Source organism: Enhydra lutris, unplaced genomic scaffold (genome assembly GCF_002288905.1).
Source record: "Enhydra lutris kenyoni isolate GAN:26980312 unplaced genomic scaffold, ASM228890v2 scaffoldscaffold4, whole genome shotgun sequence".
In the NCBI taxonomy this organism is placed as follows: domain Eukaryota; kingdom Metazoa; phylum Chordata; class Mammalia; order Carnivora; family Mustelidae; genus Enhydra; species Enhydra lutris.
In genome coordinates, this window is record NW_019154088.1 from 56,740,337 (window position 1) to 56,761,553 (window position 21,217).

Consider the following 21,217-nt stretch of genomic DNA (forward strand, 5'->3'; position numbering starts at 1 on the left):
AAGGTAAATGTTATTATTTTACTAATAGCCAACCTTAAAAATTCTTATTTCCTTGTGTCCCTTATTCATTAGATTTTATCTTTTCACCTCTTATATTCATTTTTAAATTATGTATAGTTTTTTCAGTACTTATCTGTCAGGCACTGGGGATAGAGAATAGATAGGCCAGATTCCTGCTCTCATGCAGTGTAAATATATCCTCCATCTTCATAAAGGTTACAGAAAATCAGCACATAAATAAATAATTTCAGGGCATCTGGGTGGCTCAGTTGGTTAAGCATCTGCCTTTGGCTCAGGTCATGATCCTGGCTGGGGTCCTGGGATCAAGTTCCCTGTTGGGCTCACTACTCTGTGGAAAGCCTGCTTCTCCCTCAGCGCCTCTCTCTGTTTCTCATGAACGAATGAATGAATAAGTGAGTGAATGAATAAATAAAATCTTAAAAAAAAAATTCAAACAATGCTAAGAAAACAGTGATTAGGACTCTTGTAGCTCTCATGTGTGTGGAGTTGGGCAAGATTACAACTAGAGGACTGTATATCAAAATGTTTAAATATTAGTTAAGAATTAAGCTACACCCTTGGCATAGTCTTGAGTTCCCATGCTGTCCACTTACTTCCCAGGGCTGCAACCTCAAGACCCAGAGGCTGAAGGAACTGTTATTTTCTTTTAGCCAGGCTTTCTACTTATTAGTCTGATGAGTAGCATGTATATCTTGGGACAGGGCAAGGATGGTTGAGTGGTGCAGACCCATCAAAAACAGTGTGAACTGATCCTGATAGATCTCTAGGAATCCAGTATAGAGAAGCTAACCTCTCTGGGTCCTTGTTTTTCCAACTTAAGACTTCAGGAAATTCTATACTCTTTCCCAAATTGTACTTCCCAAGAAGAAAGGAGGGAATGCGGTTCTTCTGGTAGATTTGGGGCAGCCAACTTTAACTGATTAAAACTTTCATAAGAGACCATTCCTTCTATCATTTCTCAGAGCAGAAGCAGTGGTGATTTTTTTCCTTTATCTATAGATTCTGGGGTGCCATCAGTTCCTTCTCCTTTGGGCTGGGGCGGGGCAGGGGTAGGGAAGCCCTCTTTCAGCTAGCACCTCTCCCTTTTAATTCCTGTTTGTTCAGTTGCTTACTGTACTTTCCAAAAAAACCCCCAAAAAACCTCAAGACAAAAAAAAACTTCCTTATAAGGCTGAAAGAGAAAAAAAAGTCTTTGTTTTAGTGATTGTAGTCTGCTGAGGGCTTTAAAGTGTAACCTTTCTTTGGTAGAGGCCTTTGATAGAGGCCTTTCTTGCCTAGATCTAATAGTGTTGCTGGACTGAGAATGGAGGTGACCACAGACCATTCTTTTACATGCCTCTTTGACTTTTCCCTATCCTGCTACCTCTGAATCTGCCTAGCCCCAACTCAGTTGTTTTAATTTGCAAATTTGTTTAATTTGTAAAATGGAACTGGCATCATTTGGATACCTGTATTTAAAAAATAAGCTCCAAATGTAAATAAATACTATCTAAAAGTTTTTTTGTGTGTGAGAATTTTATGTAGCAATGATTAATTTTCCTGTCTCTGCTCCCCTGCCAGAAAAACACACCCAAACAAAAAACCACCAAAACAACCAAAATGGTAAAGTATATACAAAATTGTTCTGGATTTGAGTATTGGCTTAAAGGTTACCTTGTATTTTCTCCTTACAGATGTGAAAGTTGTGTGGATTTACTGTTTATGAGAGGAGCTGGAAACTGTCCTGAATGTGGCACTCCACTTAGAAAGAGTAACTTCAGGGTACAACTCTTTGAAGATCCTACTGTGGACAAGGAGGTTGAGATTCGGAAAAAAGTCCTAAAAATGTAATTGTTATTGTTTGATTCAGTATACAAAGAGGACTTTAAGTATTATTTCAATAATTGCTATAATTATTTACTGATGGAAATATGGAAATATGGACAGTTAGGCAAGTGAATAATTATAAATTCATCTATGCATTTGTTCAACAGAAATTTATTAAGTACTTAGAGAACATCTAGCCTTGGTTAGAGAAGAGTAGATCATTTTGATTGATAGCTTTACAATTTGTTTATTTACTGTTTGTTTTTTAATTTAGTTAAATACATATTGAGTACTTTCTGTGTGCAAGCTCTGTGTTATACATATTAGTCACTAGGTACAAAGTGAGTAAAATAGCTATGAACCTTGCCTTCATAAGGCTTTCAGTATAGTAGTATAGGATTGCATGGAGATAGATAATAAAGCAGGCAAACTAAACAACTGTGTGTTTATAAATTGAGAAGAATATTATGAAGTTAGTGACTGAGTGTTGGTTGGGTTACTGATACCAGGTAGGGCCTCTGGAGGTATTTAAGTTGAGATTTGAAGTCTGTTAGAGAAAATAATGTTACTGGGGCGCCTGGGTGGCTCAGTGGGTTAAGCCTCTGCCTTTGGCTCAGGTCATGATCTCAGGGTCCTGGGATCGAGTCCTGCATCGGGCTCTCTGCTTGTCAGGGAGCCTGCTTCCTCCTCTCTCTCAGCCTGCTTCTCTGCCTACTTGTGATCTCTCTGTCAAATAAATAAATAAAATCTTAAAGAAAATAATGTTACCTATAATTTGTTTTCATATGTATCTATGTGTATGTACATAATATATTTACCTATAATTTGTTTTCATATATGTGTGTTTCATATATGTATGTGCATAATATATTTTTTATAGTATCTTTTTCATTTATAATTTAGTTTTTACTCTTTTTTAAAGATTTTATTTATTTATTTGAGAGAGAATAAGAGAGCATACAAGCAGGGAGAGGGGCAGGGGGAAAGGAAGAGGGACAGACTCCCCATTGAGCAGGGAGCCAGATGCAGGGCTTTATCCCAAGATCGCAGGATCACAACCTGATTTGCTTAACTGACTGAGCCACCCAGATGCCCCTCGTTTTTACTCTTTGTGAATAGTTTTGGGTTTTATTTGATCTGTCCTTTTATTAAAAGTCACCTTATTGTTTTTGAAGTTTAATGAATTAATATATAAATTTAATGTATTATTTTTGGTGGTATATGTTTCAGCCTAGGTCACCAATGTTTTAAAGATTTGTTTATTTATTTTGGAGAGAAAGAGTAAAGAGTGCTAGCAGAAGTGGGAGGAGCAGAGGGAGGGAGAGAGAATCTCATGTAGACTCTGTGCTCAGCGAGAAGTTTGATGTGGGGCTCGATCTCACAACCCTGAGATTGTGATCTGAACCAAAAGCAAGAATTGGAACCCCAACCAACTACACCGCCCACGTGCCCTGTAGTTCGCCAGTGTTTAGCAGCATCTTTCTAGGTATTTAACATGTGTTACTTTATCGATGTCCCAGGCTGCTCATATGTACTGCTTCTGGGAAATAGTCTCTTTTGTTTTTTATTTCTTTCTTAAAGATTTTATTTATTTATTTGAGAGAGAGCGAGAGCATGAGAGAGAGCTAAGAGAGAGAAAGAGAAAGCACAAGCAGGAGGTAGGGTAGAGGGAGAAGCAGATTCCCTGCCCAGCAAGGAGCCCGATGTGGGACTCAGTTGCAGGTCCTGGGATCATGACCTGAGCTGAAGGCAGGTGCTTAATCGACTGAGCCACCCAGATGCCCTAGATAGTCTCTTTTATATTTATTTATTTTTATTTATCCCTTGTCATTTTCTTATTCTTCACAAGGACATTACGGTATTTACAGAATTTCCTGATCTGGTATTCCTCAGACCATTATTGTCATGAAAAATAGGAAGGTGTTTTTTTAATTAATTTTTAGGTTTCTGAAAATTAGCAAATCTATTTATAAGAAGTAAATTGGGCCCCTAATTTCTTTTTCTTTCTTTTCCCTAAGTTTTAGAAGGATTTAACATATTTTATCATTCTTTCTTGATTCTGTTCCTTCTCTATAATCGTAAGAATTTAAGAACAACATTCTTGGTCTAGTTATAAACATGGTGTCAAGAAAACAGTGTTTTAGGGATGCCTGGGTGGCTCAGTTGGTTGGACAACTGCCTTCGGCCCAGGTCATGATCCCGGAGTCCCAGGATCGAGTCCCGCATCGGGCTCCCAGCTCCACGGGGAGTCTGCTTCTCTCTCTGCCCTTCTCCTCACTCATGCTCTCTCTCACTGTCTCTCTCTCAAATAAATAAATAAAATCTTTAAAAAAAAAAAAAAAGAAAACAGTGTTTTACACAGTAAGCAACTATCCTTTTCTATATATCATGAATAAAATATGTAAAAAGAAACCAATTAGATAATATTGAAAGCAAGAGATATGTAATATGTTGAATTTTTTTCTTCTATTGAAGATACAATAAAAGAGAAGAAGACTTTCCTAGTCTAAGAGAATATAATGATTTCCTGGAAGAAGTGGAAGAAATTGGTATGTTTTTTGATGCTTGTGTTTTTGATATGATACCCAGTGTGCTTTTATCTTTTACATGCCTAAAAGATAAACATCTCACACAAAATCTCTAATAAGTTTTGTTGTGATAGCTGATGTTTTACCTCTTTACTTTCTGTTGTACTTAATCATGTTTGTTAAATTGAAGCCATACTTAAGTAATAAACGTTTTGTCTCAGGAAAAATAGTATCACTTTTATTCCTCTGAGATTTTATTTATTTATTTGAGAGAGAGAGAGCACAAGTAGGGGAGTGGCAGAGAGAGAGGGAGAGGCAGGTTCCCTGCTGAGCAGAGAGCCTGACTCGGGGCTCGATCCCAGGACCCCGAGATCATGACCTGAACCAAAGGAAGACACTTAACCAACTGAGCCACCCAGGTGCCGCAATAGTATCAGTTTATAGATGAGAAGAAAGGCTGTATTTGTATATATCATCTATATGTTCAGGAGGCATTAGAGTAAACACAAGGAAAAAGTACACAGATTTTTTAAAAATAGGATTTCTGTTATCTGTGTATGATGACTAAAGCCATATGTTTTTTTATCATTTATGTCTCTGTCCATACAGTAGTTTGAAAATAGAAGCAATTGACTATTGAAGTGGCATTCTTTTATTAGTATTGTTCTAGAATCAGAGGCTAGAGTAATCTTAGCGCCTTTTCTTTCTTTTGTGATTAGTTGGAAGGATACATTCATCAAAAGAAAGAATTATTTTTGCTTTTTTTTTTCTTTAAAGATTTTATTCATTTATTTGACAGAGAGAGACTCAGTGAAAGAGGGAACACAACAGGGGAAGTGGGAGAGGGAGAAGCAGGCTTCCCGCAGAGCAGGGAGCCTAATGCTGGGCTCGATCTCAGGATCCTGGGATCATGTCCTGAGCTGAAGGCAGATGCTTAACAACTGAGCCACCCAAGTGCCCCTATTTTTACTTTCTTATGTAAGATTTCACAGATGTTAAAAAGCCTGGAAGTTGTTACACATCAATTAATAAAATTAATTTTTTATAGCTGCCATAATTATTATTACTCAATACAGGTTTGGAAATGATACAGAAATTACAGATTGTGGAAATAAGAATGAGACTTAGAGAATTAAACAAATCATCTTTTTTCTTCTCTCAAACCTGGGAACCAAGCTGTATTTATGTTGTTTCATATTTAAAATATGAATATAACGGAATGATTGTTCATTAGAAGATTTATATAGAGAAATGGAATATTCTGATGCCTTTAACTTCTTTACTAACAGAAAAATCCAGAGACTTTTTTTATTTCAACTGTTATGGAAACTTTTCTAAAATATCTAAGTTCATTTGTTATGTCATAGCAAATAGCATGTACAGAATATAACTTAACCTTTTTGTGGAATCTTTTAGTGCCTTGGAGCCATTGTTTTTTCATTCTAATTGTATTGATTGCACTTTATTTGTAATCTTAGCAACCATCAGTGGCTTGGATTTTAGTTGAAAAAGTGGTAGAATGGTAGAATTGGGAGTGCTAAGACAAACTAGAAAAGTTATGATCTCAATTGAGAAGATAAACTGAAAGAATTCTTTAAGAACTGGGCAAGTGTAGAATTCTGGCTGTACATAGATAATAAGTATAGGACAGACACTTGGATAGTAGCAGGAAGAAATCCAGCTCGCATTTATTCTAAAGGCAATGTGATTAGTTAAGAGTCTGGTCAGGCAACAGAGAGAAAGGAGATTATAGATGTCACAGAGCAAGGTGTACAACATGGTTACAAGTCCAAGCAGGCAGGTAGGATGGTTACTCTAAAGAAATCAAAGGACAAAGAAGGTGGGGAAGGGAGGCGGGGATCTTGATTCTAGAATAAGGTTCTGGTTGAGCCATTATTTTTATTTTTATTTATTTTATATATTTTTTAAAGATTTTATTTATTTACTTGACACAGAGAGAGAGAGAGAGAGAGAGAGAGCACAAGCAGGCAGAGAGGTAGGCAGAGAGAGAGGGGGAAGGAGGCTCCCTATTGGGCAGAGAGCCCAATGCGGGGCTTGATCCGAGGACCTTGAGATCATGACCTGAGCCGAAGGCAGAGGCTTAACTGGGCCACCCAGGTGCCTCGAGCCGTTATTTTTAAACATATATATTTTTCTATGGGATGAATTAGTTGGAAGGTATGAACAACTGGGGACCCATAGGTAAGACCATGTTTATGTCCAGAAGCAGGAGCCAGGATTGACAGGTAAGAGAAAGACTGGCTATTACAGCTGTACCATATGGAATTCTTCCCTTACCAGGTAAGAAAACTGTCTCGGAGCATTTAATTTGAATGTGATTCTGCTATCATGTGTATTCATGAAGGACTGTCTTCAGTTGCAGTTATGTCGAAGCTTTCTTAACCTACCTCCACTGAATTGACGTATTGGGGTAACTGACATTTCCCAGTCCTTCCATAAAATACACTGATTGAAGCCCAAAACATAAGAATACATGATGAACCTTGTTCATTAGAAGATGTCCTCAATTCATCTCTGTACTTCTCTTTAGTTCATTTGTATATTGAGAGTTGTTTGCATTGGTAACCAGGCCTTATTTATTTATACTTGTAATTATGTAATTTAATTAAGTAGTTTATATGGTTGGGGGAAAAAAGTACACAAGTGAAGGTTCCTGCTTTAGAAAATGTAAACTGAACAATATAGATAACAAGTATGGTTTATATAAGAAAGATGCAGTTAAAGAAACTAAAGACTAGACATTGGCTGTATGTCATTAAGTTAGAGAGGGACTGTATACTTACTATATATGTTTCAAGTTAAAGTATTTAAGGACTGTGTATGTGTGTTGCCCTCCCTTAACAGACTTTTGTAAGTAATCAGCTACTAATTTTTTTAAAAAGATTTTATTTATTTATTTGACAGAGAGAGAGAGAGAGACAGTGAGAGAGGGAACACAAGCAGGGGAAGCAGGAGTTGGAGAAGCAGGCTTCCCACCAAGCAGGAAGCCTGATGTAGGGCCTGATCCCAGGACCCAGGGATCATTACCTGAGCGGAAGGCAGACATTTAACAACTGAGCCACCCATGCCCCCAGCTACTAATCTTGATCATGCTGGATAAAGAGCCATTCTGATTGTATTTGAAGATATTGATGAAGTTTGGGGTCTAGCCTCTTGGACTTAGACTTTATTTTCTGAACTTCAGCAAATATTAATTGTTTTATGTGAACTACTTTACTTGCAGGGCAGACTCTAAAGAGGAAAAATAATTATGTAAACTAATAACTATAATATAATGTGAAGGTAGTATAGGCATTTATAAAGTGTTATGGGAATACTGATAACAATTCAACATTGGGAAATAGAAGTATAGTTTGATCAGAGAAGAGGTCATATTTGAATTTGACCTTAAAAGATGAAATAGGAGTTTACCAGGTGGGAAGAGGATGGAAGAACATTTCTAGCAAAAGACAAAATTACAGAGATAGAGGGTATTGAATATATTAGAGAATGAGCAAGTAATGTTATAAGTAACTAGAACATGGGGAATGACTAGAAATGAGGCTTGAGAAACAGACTAGATCTGAGTTAATGAGAGCTTTGCAAGCTGTGCTGTCAGGGTAAGATTTTATTCTATGGTCAATAGTGAGTCAGCAGGATAGTGTGGTAGTGATGTGGATTATTGACAGGTGAGCTTTGAGTTTGGGAGACATTTTTAAGGGACCATTACAGCAATTTGGATAAGAAATAATGAGAGCTAACTTTAGTCACAGGGATATAATGAGAGTAGGGTGTAGGGGGGTAGAGTAGATAAAGGGGATGTTTTAGACAGAATATTCAAGGACTAATTTGATATAGGTAGTGAGGTAGAGCAGGCAGGGATGAGTTAAAATTGATGATCTTATGCAGTAGTATAGTATTAATCAAGAAGATAAAAGTTGGAGAACAGGCAGTATTTTTTATTGTTTTGTTGGATGGAGAGTGAAGCAATGATGGAAAGGCTAGTTTTAGCACTTTTAAGTTTTGTTAGGGTGTGGCCGCACCACTTAGTTGTGTGCATTTGTTTTAATTGTTATGGTATAAATAAAACTTCCTTTTAAAATCTTGTTTCAGTAGCTCTCTGCTTTGTGTTTTATTCATGATTTCAAAGATGATTAATTCAGTGTCCATTATATCTGTATTGGCTATCTCTGTTAATCAGAAGTATAAAATGTTAATTTAATGGGCACCTGCTAAGTGCCAGACTATGCTGTATTCATATTATCTTGCATAATTTTCACAACTCTCAGAGAGGCACTTTTATTCCTTATTTTGCATATGGAGAAGAGATAAAGGGAGCTTAGATTACATTGCTAGTAAATAATGGAGCCAAATTTTGAACATAGGTTTTTCTGACTCTCAGAGCCCATGAAAGTGCTTGCTAGTCTCAGAGTAGTTACTAGTCCGTGTCTAGAACATGGGATGGTAATTGGGGAAACAGTAGGAGGTGAAAGAAAAAGAAGTAGATTGGGGCCATATTTTGAAGGACCTTAAAGAAGATTGAACTCAGTTATAAAGGTAAAAGGGTGCTATTGAAGATGCTTAGGCCTAGAGTGAGAGGAATAGAGTTGATAGAGAGGCTAAGGAGTCAGTGTTTGAGGATTTAGAAGTTGGAGATTGGTCATTTGGTTAAATAAATTTCATTTTGAATCCTTTCAATGTCACAAATATAAAAATTTTAAGATACTGTAATTTTGAGTAATGGCATAAAAATTATAATAGAAGGGGCACACATGAAGATGAACTTTCTTACAGCATTAACAATAAGCTCCTTTCTGTGGTTATGACAATCTAAACATAAAAATTCTTGTTTCCTTTTGGCCCCAGGGCTTATCTCAAAGGTTTGTTCTTAGTTTCATAATAAATAGATTATTCTTTTGGTTCAGGGTATGCTTATTTTGAAAGGGTGAGAAAGTCCTAAGGGCTCTAATTATAAATTCTGGATGTCAAAAAGACTTTAGAATTGTTCTTAAATAACATTAAATCTTTCAGAAAATACAGTTGGTTTTTGTTGCCTTTTAATACTTGACTAAAGGCAGGTCAACATTTGAGCTATACCAACAGCCAGATAAAGGGGCACATGATTGTTACAGAAAATTATCTTGTATTCTTTTTTCTTCAAGACTATTATACCAACCTGAACCATTATGGCATGAATGAAGCTTGCTTCATCTGAAAAGTTTTTAAGATAGTACTTTACTTTTAAAAAAAAAAATTTTTTTTTCTTCTTTTTAAGGGAAGCAATTTGTATTATTTATGATTTATGTATTATTTATTATTTATGATTATAAATTTTATTGTTATTACCTTGGCTTTCCAAATGAAAAAAAAAATGAAATAGATTGGTTATTTCAGTTTTATTGGGATTGATTATAAAGTTTTTAATAAGCATGAGAGAAAATTGTATACAGATGAATTTCACTTAGGTTTCAACTTTACCTATTTCTGGGTTCTACTTAATAGAAAACTTAGATCAGTAGTACACTGTCCAGCTTGCTGATAAGCTTTGTGTTTTCTTTAACTGGTCTAAATATTCTATTAAAGTTCAATATAGGATATCAGTTTGATTACCTTTACTTCTCAGATTTATAACCAAAAGAAACCAAGATAATTTCTTTCTTGTACTTTGTATCCATTTGCTTTGCCATTCTATAGAATTCAATTCTGTAATTATATTCAATTCTGTAATTATAAAGTCCATTTTAATCTGTAATTATAAAGGTAATTATAAACATTAGCATTAGTTTATTTATTTTTTCCTCTTGTGGTAATTCCACAAGTATTTCTTGAGCTCTTACTAGAGCTTTTTAAAAGACTTTATTTTTTAGAGCAGTTTTAGAGTCATAGCAAAATTAAGTGGAAAGTAGAGAGTTCCATATATCTTCTGCCCCACACATGCACAGACTTCCCTGCTATTAGCATCCCCCCACCAGAGTGGTAAATTTGTTATAATTGATGAGCCTGTATTGACATATCATTATTGCTCAAAGACCATAGTTTATATGAGTGTTGTACATGTTGTACGTTTTATGGGTTTGAACAAATATATAATGACACGTATCCACCCTTATGGCATTGTACAGAATAGTTTTACTGCCCTAAAATTCCTCTGTGCTCTGCCTTTTTGTCTCTTCTTCCTCCCCTAACTTCTGGCAACCATTGATCTTTTTCTGTTTTTGTAGATTTACCTTTTTTTAGACTGTCCTGTAGTTGGAATCATACAGTATGTAGCCTTCTCAAATCGGCTTCGACTTAGCAGAAATAATGCATTTATGGTTCCTCCTTGTCTTTTCATGATTTGATAACTCATTTCATTTTAGTGCTGAATAATATTTCATTGTCTGGATGTACCACAGTTTATCCATTAACCTATTGAAGGACATGTTGGTTGCTTCCATGCTTTGGCAATTGTGAATAAAGCTGCTATAAACATTTGTATGTGCTATCCACATTTGTGTGGACAGTTTTTAGTTCCTTTGGATTAATACCAAGGAGTGTGATTGTTGGATAAAATGGTAAGAGTATGTTTAATTTTGTAAGTAAGACACTGTCTTCCAAAGTGTTCTGTCATTTTGCATTCCTGTTGGAATGAGCAAGAGTTCTTGTTCCTCCACATCCATGTCAGCATTTGTTGTTGTCAGTGTACTGGATTTTGGTCATTTTAATGGGTATGTACTGGAAATTTTTTATTGAAGTGTTGGGAGTGATAAAGATGAATCAGACCTAGAATCTGCCCTCAGTTGATACTCTGTTGGGTCAAATAGATATGTACATTGAAAATAATTTTATAGGGTAGAAAATGGGTAAGTGCCACCAGTGTGATATTAAACAATATATTGTGGGCATTCAGGGATGGAGAGATTGTACCTGCAAAGTGAGTTATAAAGAAGAGTTGGTGCTTAAACGGGATATAGAGTGCTGAGGCAGATATGGATATCCATAGTTCTGGGTTGAGGTTGGTACTAAGATATGGGTACTCTGGGAGCAATATGATCACAGTTTGGAAGTAGGTAAGTGTGGAGCCTGTGCAGGTGCAGAAGAAGAGCTGAACTGTGCTAGCAGTGTTTTTCTGGCATTGAGAGGAACAATACAACGAGTATTGTAGGTAGAAGTTCAGGCTTTGGAATCAGATAGTCTGTGTTAAAATCCTGGTTACAACATTTATTGGCTGTATAACTTGGGTGTAGGTATTTAATGTCTTTAAACCTTATCTGTAAAGTGTGAATAATAGAAGTACCTATCTCATAAGGTTATTGGGAGGATTAAGTGATGTATTTAGGCCAGATGCTGGACATAGTGCCTGTCATATGTACTTCATAGATACTTGGTACACAGTGTAGAGTGTATTCTTCAAGTAAAATTTTGAAAAGATCACTTCAAGCAAACAAATGAAGCAAAGCCTCTCTGGGTGGAATTGCTTAGTCTTCCCATTGGTTCTTGAAGAGGCTCTGAGGAATCTGCAGAACTCAGAGTAGAGAGGGAAAAGCATTAGATTTTCCTTTTTCAAGGCATTGTGGATGCAGAAGCAGTGAGTAAAATAAGTGACTAAATGACATAATCAGTACTTTGTTTTAGTAAGGTTAATTGGTTAAAAGGAAGGACAGTTTCTTTATTTCTTTAATAAATATTTCTTCAGCAGCTAGCACAGTGCTAGATATTATTTAATGCATGAAGCAGGGTAATTTTAGTTCTTCCCTGTTGTCACTTGATCATATAGTGTCCTACATTATTACTTAAGTTTATGTGTTTTGGGGTGATCTCCCTAATGAGAGATCTTTAGTCTTTGAAAATAGGAAATTCTTTGTATGCTCGCAGCACCTGTATTGGGACCCGAATAAATAATCATTGAGTTCTTGTCTCCTTTCCTCACTTTTTTCCTTATGTCTGGATAATACAGAGATTGTATAAAATACGGTCTTTGAGTGCAAGATAAAGTGTAAGTAAAGAATGCTGTGGGGATGCCTGGGTGGCTCAATGGGTTGGGCCTCTGCCTTTGGCTCGGGTCGTGGTCTCGGGGTCCTGGGATCGAGCCCCGCATCAGGGCTCTCTGCTCAGTGGGGAGCCTGCTTCCCCCTCTCTCTCTGACTGCCTCTCTGCCTACTTGTGATTTCTCTCTCTGTCAAATAAATAAATAAAATCTTAAAAAAAAGAATATTGTGTATGTGTATACATATTATATGTAGTAGAAAGATATTTTTGTATAAGCTGTAAATAATGTTTTCAGCATTTATAAGAGAAGGAAGTTCTTTCTAGTTAGGGAAGTTGGGGAGAATTTTATAGAAAAGGTAGTTTTGGGGTAGACATTTAAAGATTGGGTATAATTTCAGTAGTAAGAATGGGGATCAGGCATTCCGACAGAATGGTGTGATCAAAGGAACTGGAATAGGAAATGTAGGGGACATTTGGGAAATGGTGACTGTCTGCTTTCAGGAGAGGTCTTTATTTAGAAGAGAGAAAAATAGTTATAGCTAGATTGTGAAGGGTTCTGAATTCTAAAAGTGTTTGATTTTTTTTTTCTAGTAAAAGGGGGAAAGGCAGAAGGGAGGAGAGGACTATAGGATGGTAGAGGTGCAAGGTGATTAGAGGTGTGCTTCAGAAATATTAGTGTGACAGCATTGTATGTTATGAATTGGGTTAGAGTGTAGGATCAGATGCAAAGATTCTGGAGATAGGAAGTTAAGTCAGAGATTATTATAAATGATCTGGGAGAAATACCATCTGGCTTGTTATATTGTCAGGGCACTTTGAGAATAAGGGCAGCTTTAAAGAGATTTTGGTGGTAGCATCTGTTGTTTGTAGAATGCAAAGGAGAGGGGGTTAGATGAAGATGTTAAATCTTGGTGTCTTAGTAGGATAATCATTATAACAGATTATAACAAGGAGGAACAAATTTGGAGGAACAAATAGAACAAGGAGGAACAAGGAGGAACAAATTTGGAGATAATTATGTGTTTGGCTTTCTGAAATGCACTTTGAAATAGTGTCAGCATTTCCTGGCATTTATTTGGTTGAAACTATGGAAAGTGATGAGATTGCCCAAGGAATAGAGAGGGAAGGAAAGAGGGCAAAAACCAGAATCATACAGATTACGTAGAGACTAAGAAGAACCAGAGATGGAAACAGGAAGGAATAGTTGGGAGTAGTAGGAGACAGATCAGGAGAATGTATTAAATTAGTCAAGAGAAGAAAGTGCCTAAGGAAAAATAAGTGATCGATATTGTTAAGTGGGCATAGATACTGAGGATGATAGAAGTTATAAAAGATGATTGGCGGAGAAAGACAACTATCATATGATCTCCCTGATATGAGGAAGTGGAGATGCAGCGTGGGGGGTTTGGGGAGTAGGAAAAGAATAAATGAAACAAGATGGGATCGGGAGGGAAACAAACCATAAGTGACTCTTAATCTGACAAAACAAACTGAGGGTTGCTGGGGGAAGGCGGGTAGGGAGAGGGTGGTGGGGTTATGGACATTGAGGAGGGTATGTGCTATGGTGAGTGCTGTGAAGTGTGTAAACCTGGCGACTCACAGACCTGTACCCCTGGGGATAAAAATACATTATATGTTTATTTAAAAAAAATTAATAAAGTAAAAAGTAAAAGATGATTGGATTTGGTGGCTCAATAGATGACCTGTTAAATACAAGGAGTCAATTGTGAGTGATTGGCAAAGATAGCAGAATCACACTGCATTTACAAGTGGGTCACAGTTGACTTTCTAAGGGCAGTTGGTAGTTTTGAGCCTCCTTCTTAGTTTTTTCTGGGGGCCAGAGTGGGATTTATGCGGAGTGCCTTCCGTTGCGTATTAACCAGATTCCCTGGTTTACCACAATTACTATTTTCTTTTCTACTTTGTGGTAAAAAAGCTGGAGAGGTAGCTAGAGGGCTGTTGTTTCTCAGTTTCCCTCATTTCTCCCAGAGTTTTCAAATTGCATATAATAGAATTGATGATTGGTTCTGTTTTTTTCTACACATGTAGGTGAGCCTGGGTTTTTAACAGTGATTATGATAAGTTGATGTTCTGAAGTCCTTTGGCCTTTTGAGGATCAGATTGGTCTTTAGAGTATGTTTGATGCTTTACTCAACAAAAAAAGGTAACCCTATGTTTGGTTCCCAATGTTACTTTTCAGAACTATAAGCCTCTATAATTCAAAAGCCTAGGAACTATTTGACTTTCTCTGTCTGGCTTATTTTACTTAATGTAATACCTTCCAGGTCCCTCCATGTTGTTGCAAATGACAAGATCTCATCTTTTTTTTATGGCTAATATTCCATTGTCTGTATATGCCATATCTTCTGTATCCATTCCTTTATTGATGGACATTTGAGTTGCTTCCATATCTTGGCTATTGTAAATGATGCTGCAATAAACATAGGGGTGCATATATCTTTTTGAATTAGTGTTTTTGTTTTCTTTGGTAAATACCCAGTAGTGGAATTACTGGATCATGTGGTATTTCTGCTTTACTTTTGTGAAGAACCTTCATATTGTCTTCCATAATTACTATATTAATTTACATTCCCACCAACAGTGGATGAGGGTTCCTTTTTCAATGTATCTTTGTCAATATTTATTATCTCTCTTTTGATTTTAGCCATTCTTACAGGTGTAAGGTGATATCTCATTGTGGTATTGATTTGCATTTTCCTGATGATTGGTGATATTGAGGATCTTTTCAGGTATCTGTTGGCCATTTATATGTCTTCCTTGGAAAACTGTTTATTCAGGTCCTCTGCTTTTTAATCAGATTATTTGTGTTTTTGGTGTTGAGTTGTATCAGTTCTTTATAAATTACTTGTATTACTCCTTATCAGATATATCATTTGCAGATATCTTCTTTCATTCAGCAGGTTGCCCTTTTGTTCTGTTGATGGTTTTCTTCACTGTCCAAAAAAGTTTTTGTTTTGATATAGTCCCAATGCTATATTTTGGCTTTTGTTTCACTTGCCTTAGGAGATATACCATCTGATTTCACTTGTATGTGGAATCTAAAAAACAAATAAATGAATAAACAAAGTGGAATCAGACCTATAAATATAGAGAACAAACTGATTATTGCCAGAGGGGATTCACAACATGGGTGAAGGGGAGTAGGAATACAGTCTTTGAGTTATGGAATGAATAAGTCACAGGGATATAAGGTACAGCATAGGGAATGATACAGATTTTTCTTTAGACAGGTTGATGTAAACACTGTAAAGGATAGGGTAATGGGTTAGTATTTATAATATGAATTTGTATATACCAATAGAGGTGCTTTTGGTTGTTATTCAGAGTATCATAGTGACTAATTTATATATGTAAACTTAGAAGGGAGTAAGGCATTATTTAGAGTCAGAATTATATAAAAAATATAAAATTATTAAAAATTAAAAATTATAAAAAATTCTATCTCATTGAAAGCCTATCACTTTTTTGAACATACCTCAGTGGCTTCTCTCATGAAATTATTTCAGTCTTAAATTTGGGTGCCAGTTTATTCTTTACTAGTTAAGCTATACTCTATTCTAGACTATGTGGGAAATAATTCAGGCTTGTGTCCAGCCATGTTGGAGACCATTGGAATGTGAATAAAACTTGTTTTTCTGGGGGTACCTGGGTAGCTCAGTTGGTTAAGTGTGTGCCTTTGGCTCAGGTTGTGATACCAGGATCCTGGGATTGAGCACTGGTCAGTGGGGAGTCTCCTTCTCTCCTTACCCCTGCTTGTGTTCTCTTTCTCTCTCAAATAAATAAATAAAACCTTAAAAGAAACTTGTCTTTTTTGCTGTAAATTATACAAATGTATAATATTTTTTATTCTTTTGGATAATTTTTCTGTTTGTGGAGCACAGATTCTTTTCAGTATGATTCTGACCAGTGTAGTAGATTACAGACTTACTCTTTTTACTTAAACTTAAGTAATCTTTTATATGCTTCTTAAAGTTAGACTGGGTCCTTTAAAAATAAAATCTAATATGATTATGACAAGCATATATCTTAGGTTTTCTGGGGGGTGAGTTAAAGGTTTAGATATTCTGTGTGGTAGTCTGACAGTCTTACAGTTGGCTTTGAAAACACAGTTGCTGAACTAGAATAAGCCTCTAAAATAGCCAGTAGGTAAAAGAACATAAAAAGAGCTGTAAGTAGTAATCTGAAGAATTAAGTCACTCTGATGAATTTTTTTTATCTACTCAGGATTTGTATTAAAACTATATTTTATGTCATTGTTTCCTATCTCATGCAGTTTTCAACTTGACCAACAATGTGGATTTGGACAACACCAAAAAGAAAATGGAGATGTACCAGAAGGAAAATAAAGATGTCATTCAGAAAAATAAGTTAAAGCTGGTTGGTTGCTAAGTATTTTCTTCTTTTTTATTAGAAATGAATGCTTCCATATGATCCCTGAAAAGCTGTCTTCCTCTAAAATGAGTTAAATTTACAAAGAATTTAGCCGAAATCCAGATCAGAAATACTGTATATGTATATAGGCACATAGATAGGAGGCACACTGTAGCTATAACAACTTTGATGGCATTATTAGAATATATTCTCTAAAGGAAGAACTGTGTGTATGCAGAGATTTGTCTTAAACAATTTAGCTGTTACTTCTTTAATACTTGTCTTTCTAGTTTTGGAGGAAAGCAGAAGTACTTATTTTTGAGGTACTTTATCAGGAATTTGTGATTGTTAATCAAAATGATAAAGTCGTATCTGGATCACATAGCTTGTGTTTTCATTTTGTGTTTAGAAGGACTTTCTCCTTATAGTCTTACAAGTGTTATCATTTAGGTACTTCTTTTCTGCCATAAAGCTCTCAAGGAATTGACACTACATTCTCCTTCCATTCATACCCAGTGACTTTCTTAGAAAGGTGTCTCATTTCTGAGAGCATCAGTGTGCCATAAAAATGACTTTCTTTGCCCAGTAGCCTTCTCTGGGTACATTAGAAAATACGTTCAAAGTAGATAATAGGTAACTTGTTGCACTAGCCCCACTTAACTCATTAATAGAAGGAGGTTCCTTTCAAGTGAATACTTTTTTCATTCAGCATTTTAAGCTAGGAAATACTAAGAATTGCTGTGAAAGAATAATCTAATTTCAGGCTAGCTATTTATTTTAAGGCAGAAATTTTTAATTATCTGAAAACTGTAGGTTATTGAATAAAACAAATACTATATTTCAGTGGGAATATTTGAGCTGCTTTTATTCTTTTTATTCTATTAATTATAATACCTAGCTATGTTTTAACTAAGTGATTTGGTTAGTAACTCATTAACATTTATTAACTGATCATTCTATGCAGAATGTTATACCTACTAGTGAAACTGACCCGGCTATTTGGTATTGGCACAAACACAGACATAGGACTACATTTTTTAAGACAGTGCTAGTTGATCTATATCAGTAACTGTGGTATCATTGAATAGAGCTTAGCTCTCTTGTGGTCCAAGAAGCATGGACTAACTTACATGGCTGATGTCTACTAAGATAAGATAGCAACTTGCTTTTCAGGTCTCTGTGAATGTTGAAGTCTCACTGTTCTAAAAACATCAAAGTTGTATCAAAGAAGAAAAAAAAGTCTTTTGCATGATTAGTCATATAAAGCGATTCATTTTTGGTATAGAGACACTATTACTGAGTTTTCTGCTAAGGAGATCTTACTTGTTTCATGGAGGCAGTACCTATCATCAGTCATTGTGGGTATGGAGAAACTGAATGTGATCTAATCTTGAAATAGAGTCTTAGTGAAGATTACCTTAATATTTAGTCTATTCTACTTATGTATTAATTGAACTACAGTTGACACAAATTGTTACCATAGTTTCCAGTATACAATATAATGATTCAACAAGCATATACTATATGCTATTCTCATCACAGGTGTAGCTATCTTCTGTCACCATACAGCACTATTATAATACCATTGACTGTATTCTCTATGCTGTACCTTTTATCTCTTAGTTTATTCATTCCATAACTGGAAGCTTTTATCTTCTACTCCCCTTCACCCATTTTGCCTGTCCCCCCCCACCCCTTGCCCCACTGGCAGCTACCAGTTTGTTCTCTGTGTTTATGGGTCTGTTTCTGCTTTTTGTTTGTTTGTTTATTAATTTGTTTTGTTTTTTAGATTTCATATATAGGTGAAATCGTGATATTTGTCTTTCTTTGACTTCTGACTTATTTCACTTAGTATAAATACCCTCTAGGTCCATCTGTGTTTTTGCATATCACAAGATCTTATCCTTTCTTTGTGGCTGAGTAATATCCCGCTGTGTGTGTATGTGTGTATTTTGGGGGGGGGTTGTGTAGGTACACTACATCTTTTTTATCCATTCAACCTTAAGTGGACACTTGGGTTGCCTATTTAGAATAGCCATATCTTGGCTGCAATAAATGTGCAAATTCTAATGCTGCAATAAATATAGGGGTGCATATATCTTTTTGAATTAGTGTTTCATTTTATTTGGGTAAATATCCAGCAGTGGAATTACTGGACCATACGGTATTTCTATTTTTAATTTTTTGAGGAACTTGCATATCATTTTCCACAGTGGCTATTCCAGTTTACATTTCCACTAGTAGTGCAGAAGAGTTCCTTTTTCTCCACATTCTGGAAAACACTTGTTACTTAAAATTATCTTAATTTTTATTTTCAGTTTTCTAGATTCTCATGAGCAGCAGAGATTGCTGTGTAGAATGTCAGTTTAGCAAAATAAAATCAGTTCAATAAATTTGTTGAACATCTGCTAAGCATATTATACAGAAAGATGAATAAGAAGCCAGGTAATTTCAATACAATGTCATAAGCATGTGGAAAGTACTGTTGCTTGTTATTATAGGAGTATAGAGGAGGAATACCTAATCCATTCTGAGAGTATTGGGAAAGGCATTCCAGGTGAGATGATGCCTAAATGGGAGCCTTAAAGGACAAGTAGAACTTAACAAAGTGAAGAAGATGGGACAAGGGTGGAAATATGGATGCTGCACAAGGACATTCCAGGCAGAAAGAAATCATAAGCAAAGGCAAGAAGGCATGGATAATCAGAGTTCTGAGAGGTTTTAGTAGCTTTATATTGCTGAATTTCAGTAGAGAGAGAGAGTTGAAGTTGGAGAAGTAGAAAGGGCATAGGTCACATAAGGAAATTTATCATGAAAAGTAATTTTGGCTTACGTAGTTAGACCACAGTGTGTGTGTGTGTGTGTGTGTGTGTGCGTAGAGGGAAAGAGTAAAGTGGCAGGAGGGGCAGAGGAAGAGGGAGAGGGAGAATTCTAAGCAGACTCCACCATGGGGCTTGATGCCAAAACCCTGAGATCATGACTGAAATCAAGAGTCAGACACTTGACTGAGTTACCCAGGTGTCCCAGTTGTTTTTATGTTTTAATAGGTGAAGCTTTTCTTCAAATGAAAGCTTGCTTGGAATACTTTTGTTAAAGTGATAATGGGAAGAGAGAAGCTGAATTTCTATCTGTTCAATCTCTTCTGTAGTGTACCTTAGGCATCTTATCGGAGTTCCAAGATTCCTTGGAGTAATGTTATAAAAACGTGTCTCTGGATGATTGTCACTGAAGGGTTTTAAACCAAGTGGTTATAAGGTATTGTCTGTGTTAGTATAAATGTAGTGGTTTGGTGGAGGCTGAATTCGAGAGAATCAAGCTTGAGTTTGGGAAACCAGTGGGAAGTTATTGCAGTCATGTTGGTGAATTTAGAGGTGACTTAGACAAGAAATGGAGAGGTGGGGATGAATTGGAGAGATAGTGTGAGTTTAAAATAGCAAGTCCTACTGATGGAGTAGGAGTGGGAGGTGAAAGCAAGGGAGGTTGATTGGGTAAGGTAGTATTATTAGGAAGAACACACAAAGATCTTTAGTTTTCAACATGCTTCCCTTCTCTCAGTCAAGTACATTCTTCATTGTCCCCACAGTGTTTGATTTTTACTGATGGCTGTTCTTCCAGTTATTCCTTCAGCTGGCTAGATAGCTAATCAATATTTATTGAGGCCTACTATGTCCAAGATGCTCACATATTCTATTTCAGTGAGAAAATTGAGGCTACCAGTGTCTCATTGTTAGAAATGATAGACTGTCTGAATCTCATTTGGCCTATTGGCAGTGTTTGGTGTAGTCTTCTCCCTTGATACGGAAACCCTGTACCTTAACTTCCGTGGGACCACTTGATTTCCTCATCCTGCTGCTGTCACCTTCCCCTTTCATCTTCTTAAAGAGGCTTAGCTTTCCTTCCTGACTCTAAACATAGTTCCTTTCAGGGCTTCTCTTTATGAATTACCCCTTTAAACTAATTACTCTCAAACGTTTCTGTAGCACATTGTTTTTCTCTTGAAAAACATATATTTCTCTTGAAAAACATTATACTATGCAATATACTATACTATGCGATATAGACATATATGTATAAATAGTTAATAGTATTTATTTCTTGATGTATTATAGGCACTTTTAATTCAGCATTCCAGAGCTGAATTTTTTTTTTTAATTTTATTTTTTTAAACATATAATATCTTTTTATCCCCAGGGGTACAGGTCTGTGAATCGCCAGGTTTACACACTTCACAGCACTCACCATAGCACATACCCTCCCCAATGTCCATAATCCCACCCCCTGTCTCCCAACCCTCCTCCCTCCATTAACCCTCAGTTTGTTTTGTGAGATTAAGAGTCACTTATGGTTTGTCTCCCTCCCAATCCCACCTTGTTTCATTTACACTTCTCCTACCCCCTTAACCCCCCATGTTGCATCTCCTCTCCCTCATATCAGGGAGATCACATGGGGGGTTAAGGGGGTAGGAGAAGAGTAAATGAAACAAGATGGGATTGGGAGGGATG

At 36.2% G+C, this 21,217-nt stretch overlaps 1 protein-coding gene across 2 annotated transcripts in view; it reads left to right on the forward strand.

The window, feature by feature from the left end:
- The window catches only part of LOC111161373 (MNAT1, CDK activating kinase assembly factor), a 209,836-nt gene that overhangs the window by 57,121 nt on the left and 131,498 nt on the right, over positions 1-21,217 (forward strand). For both annotated transcript variants that reach the window (XM_022524991.1, XM_022525000.1), the window contains exons 2-4: positions 1,695-1,847; positions 4,303-4,376; positions 16,618-16,721. In XM_022524991.1, the coding sequence (XP_022380699.1) occupies positions 1,695-1,847; positions 4,303-4,376; positions 16,618-16,721 (331 nt within the window). The remainder of the gene's footprint in view (positions 1-1,694; positions 1,848-4,302; positions 4,377-16,617; positions 16,722-21,217) is intronic.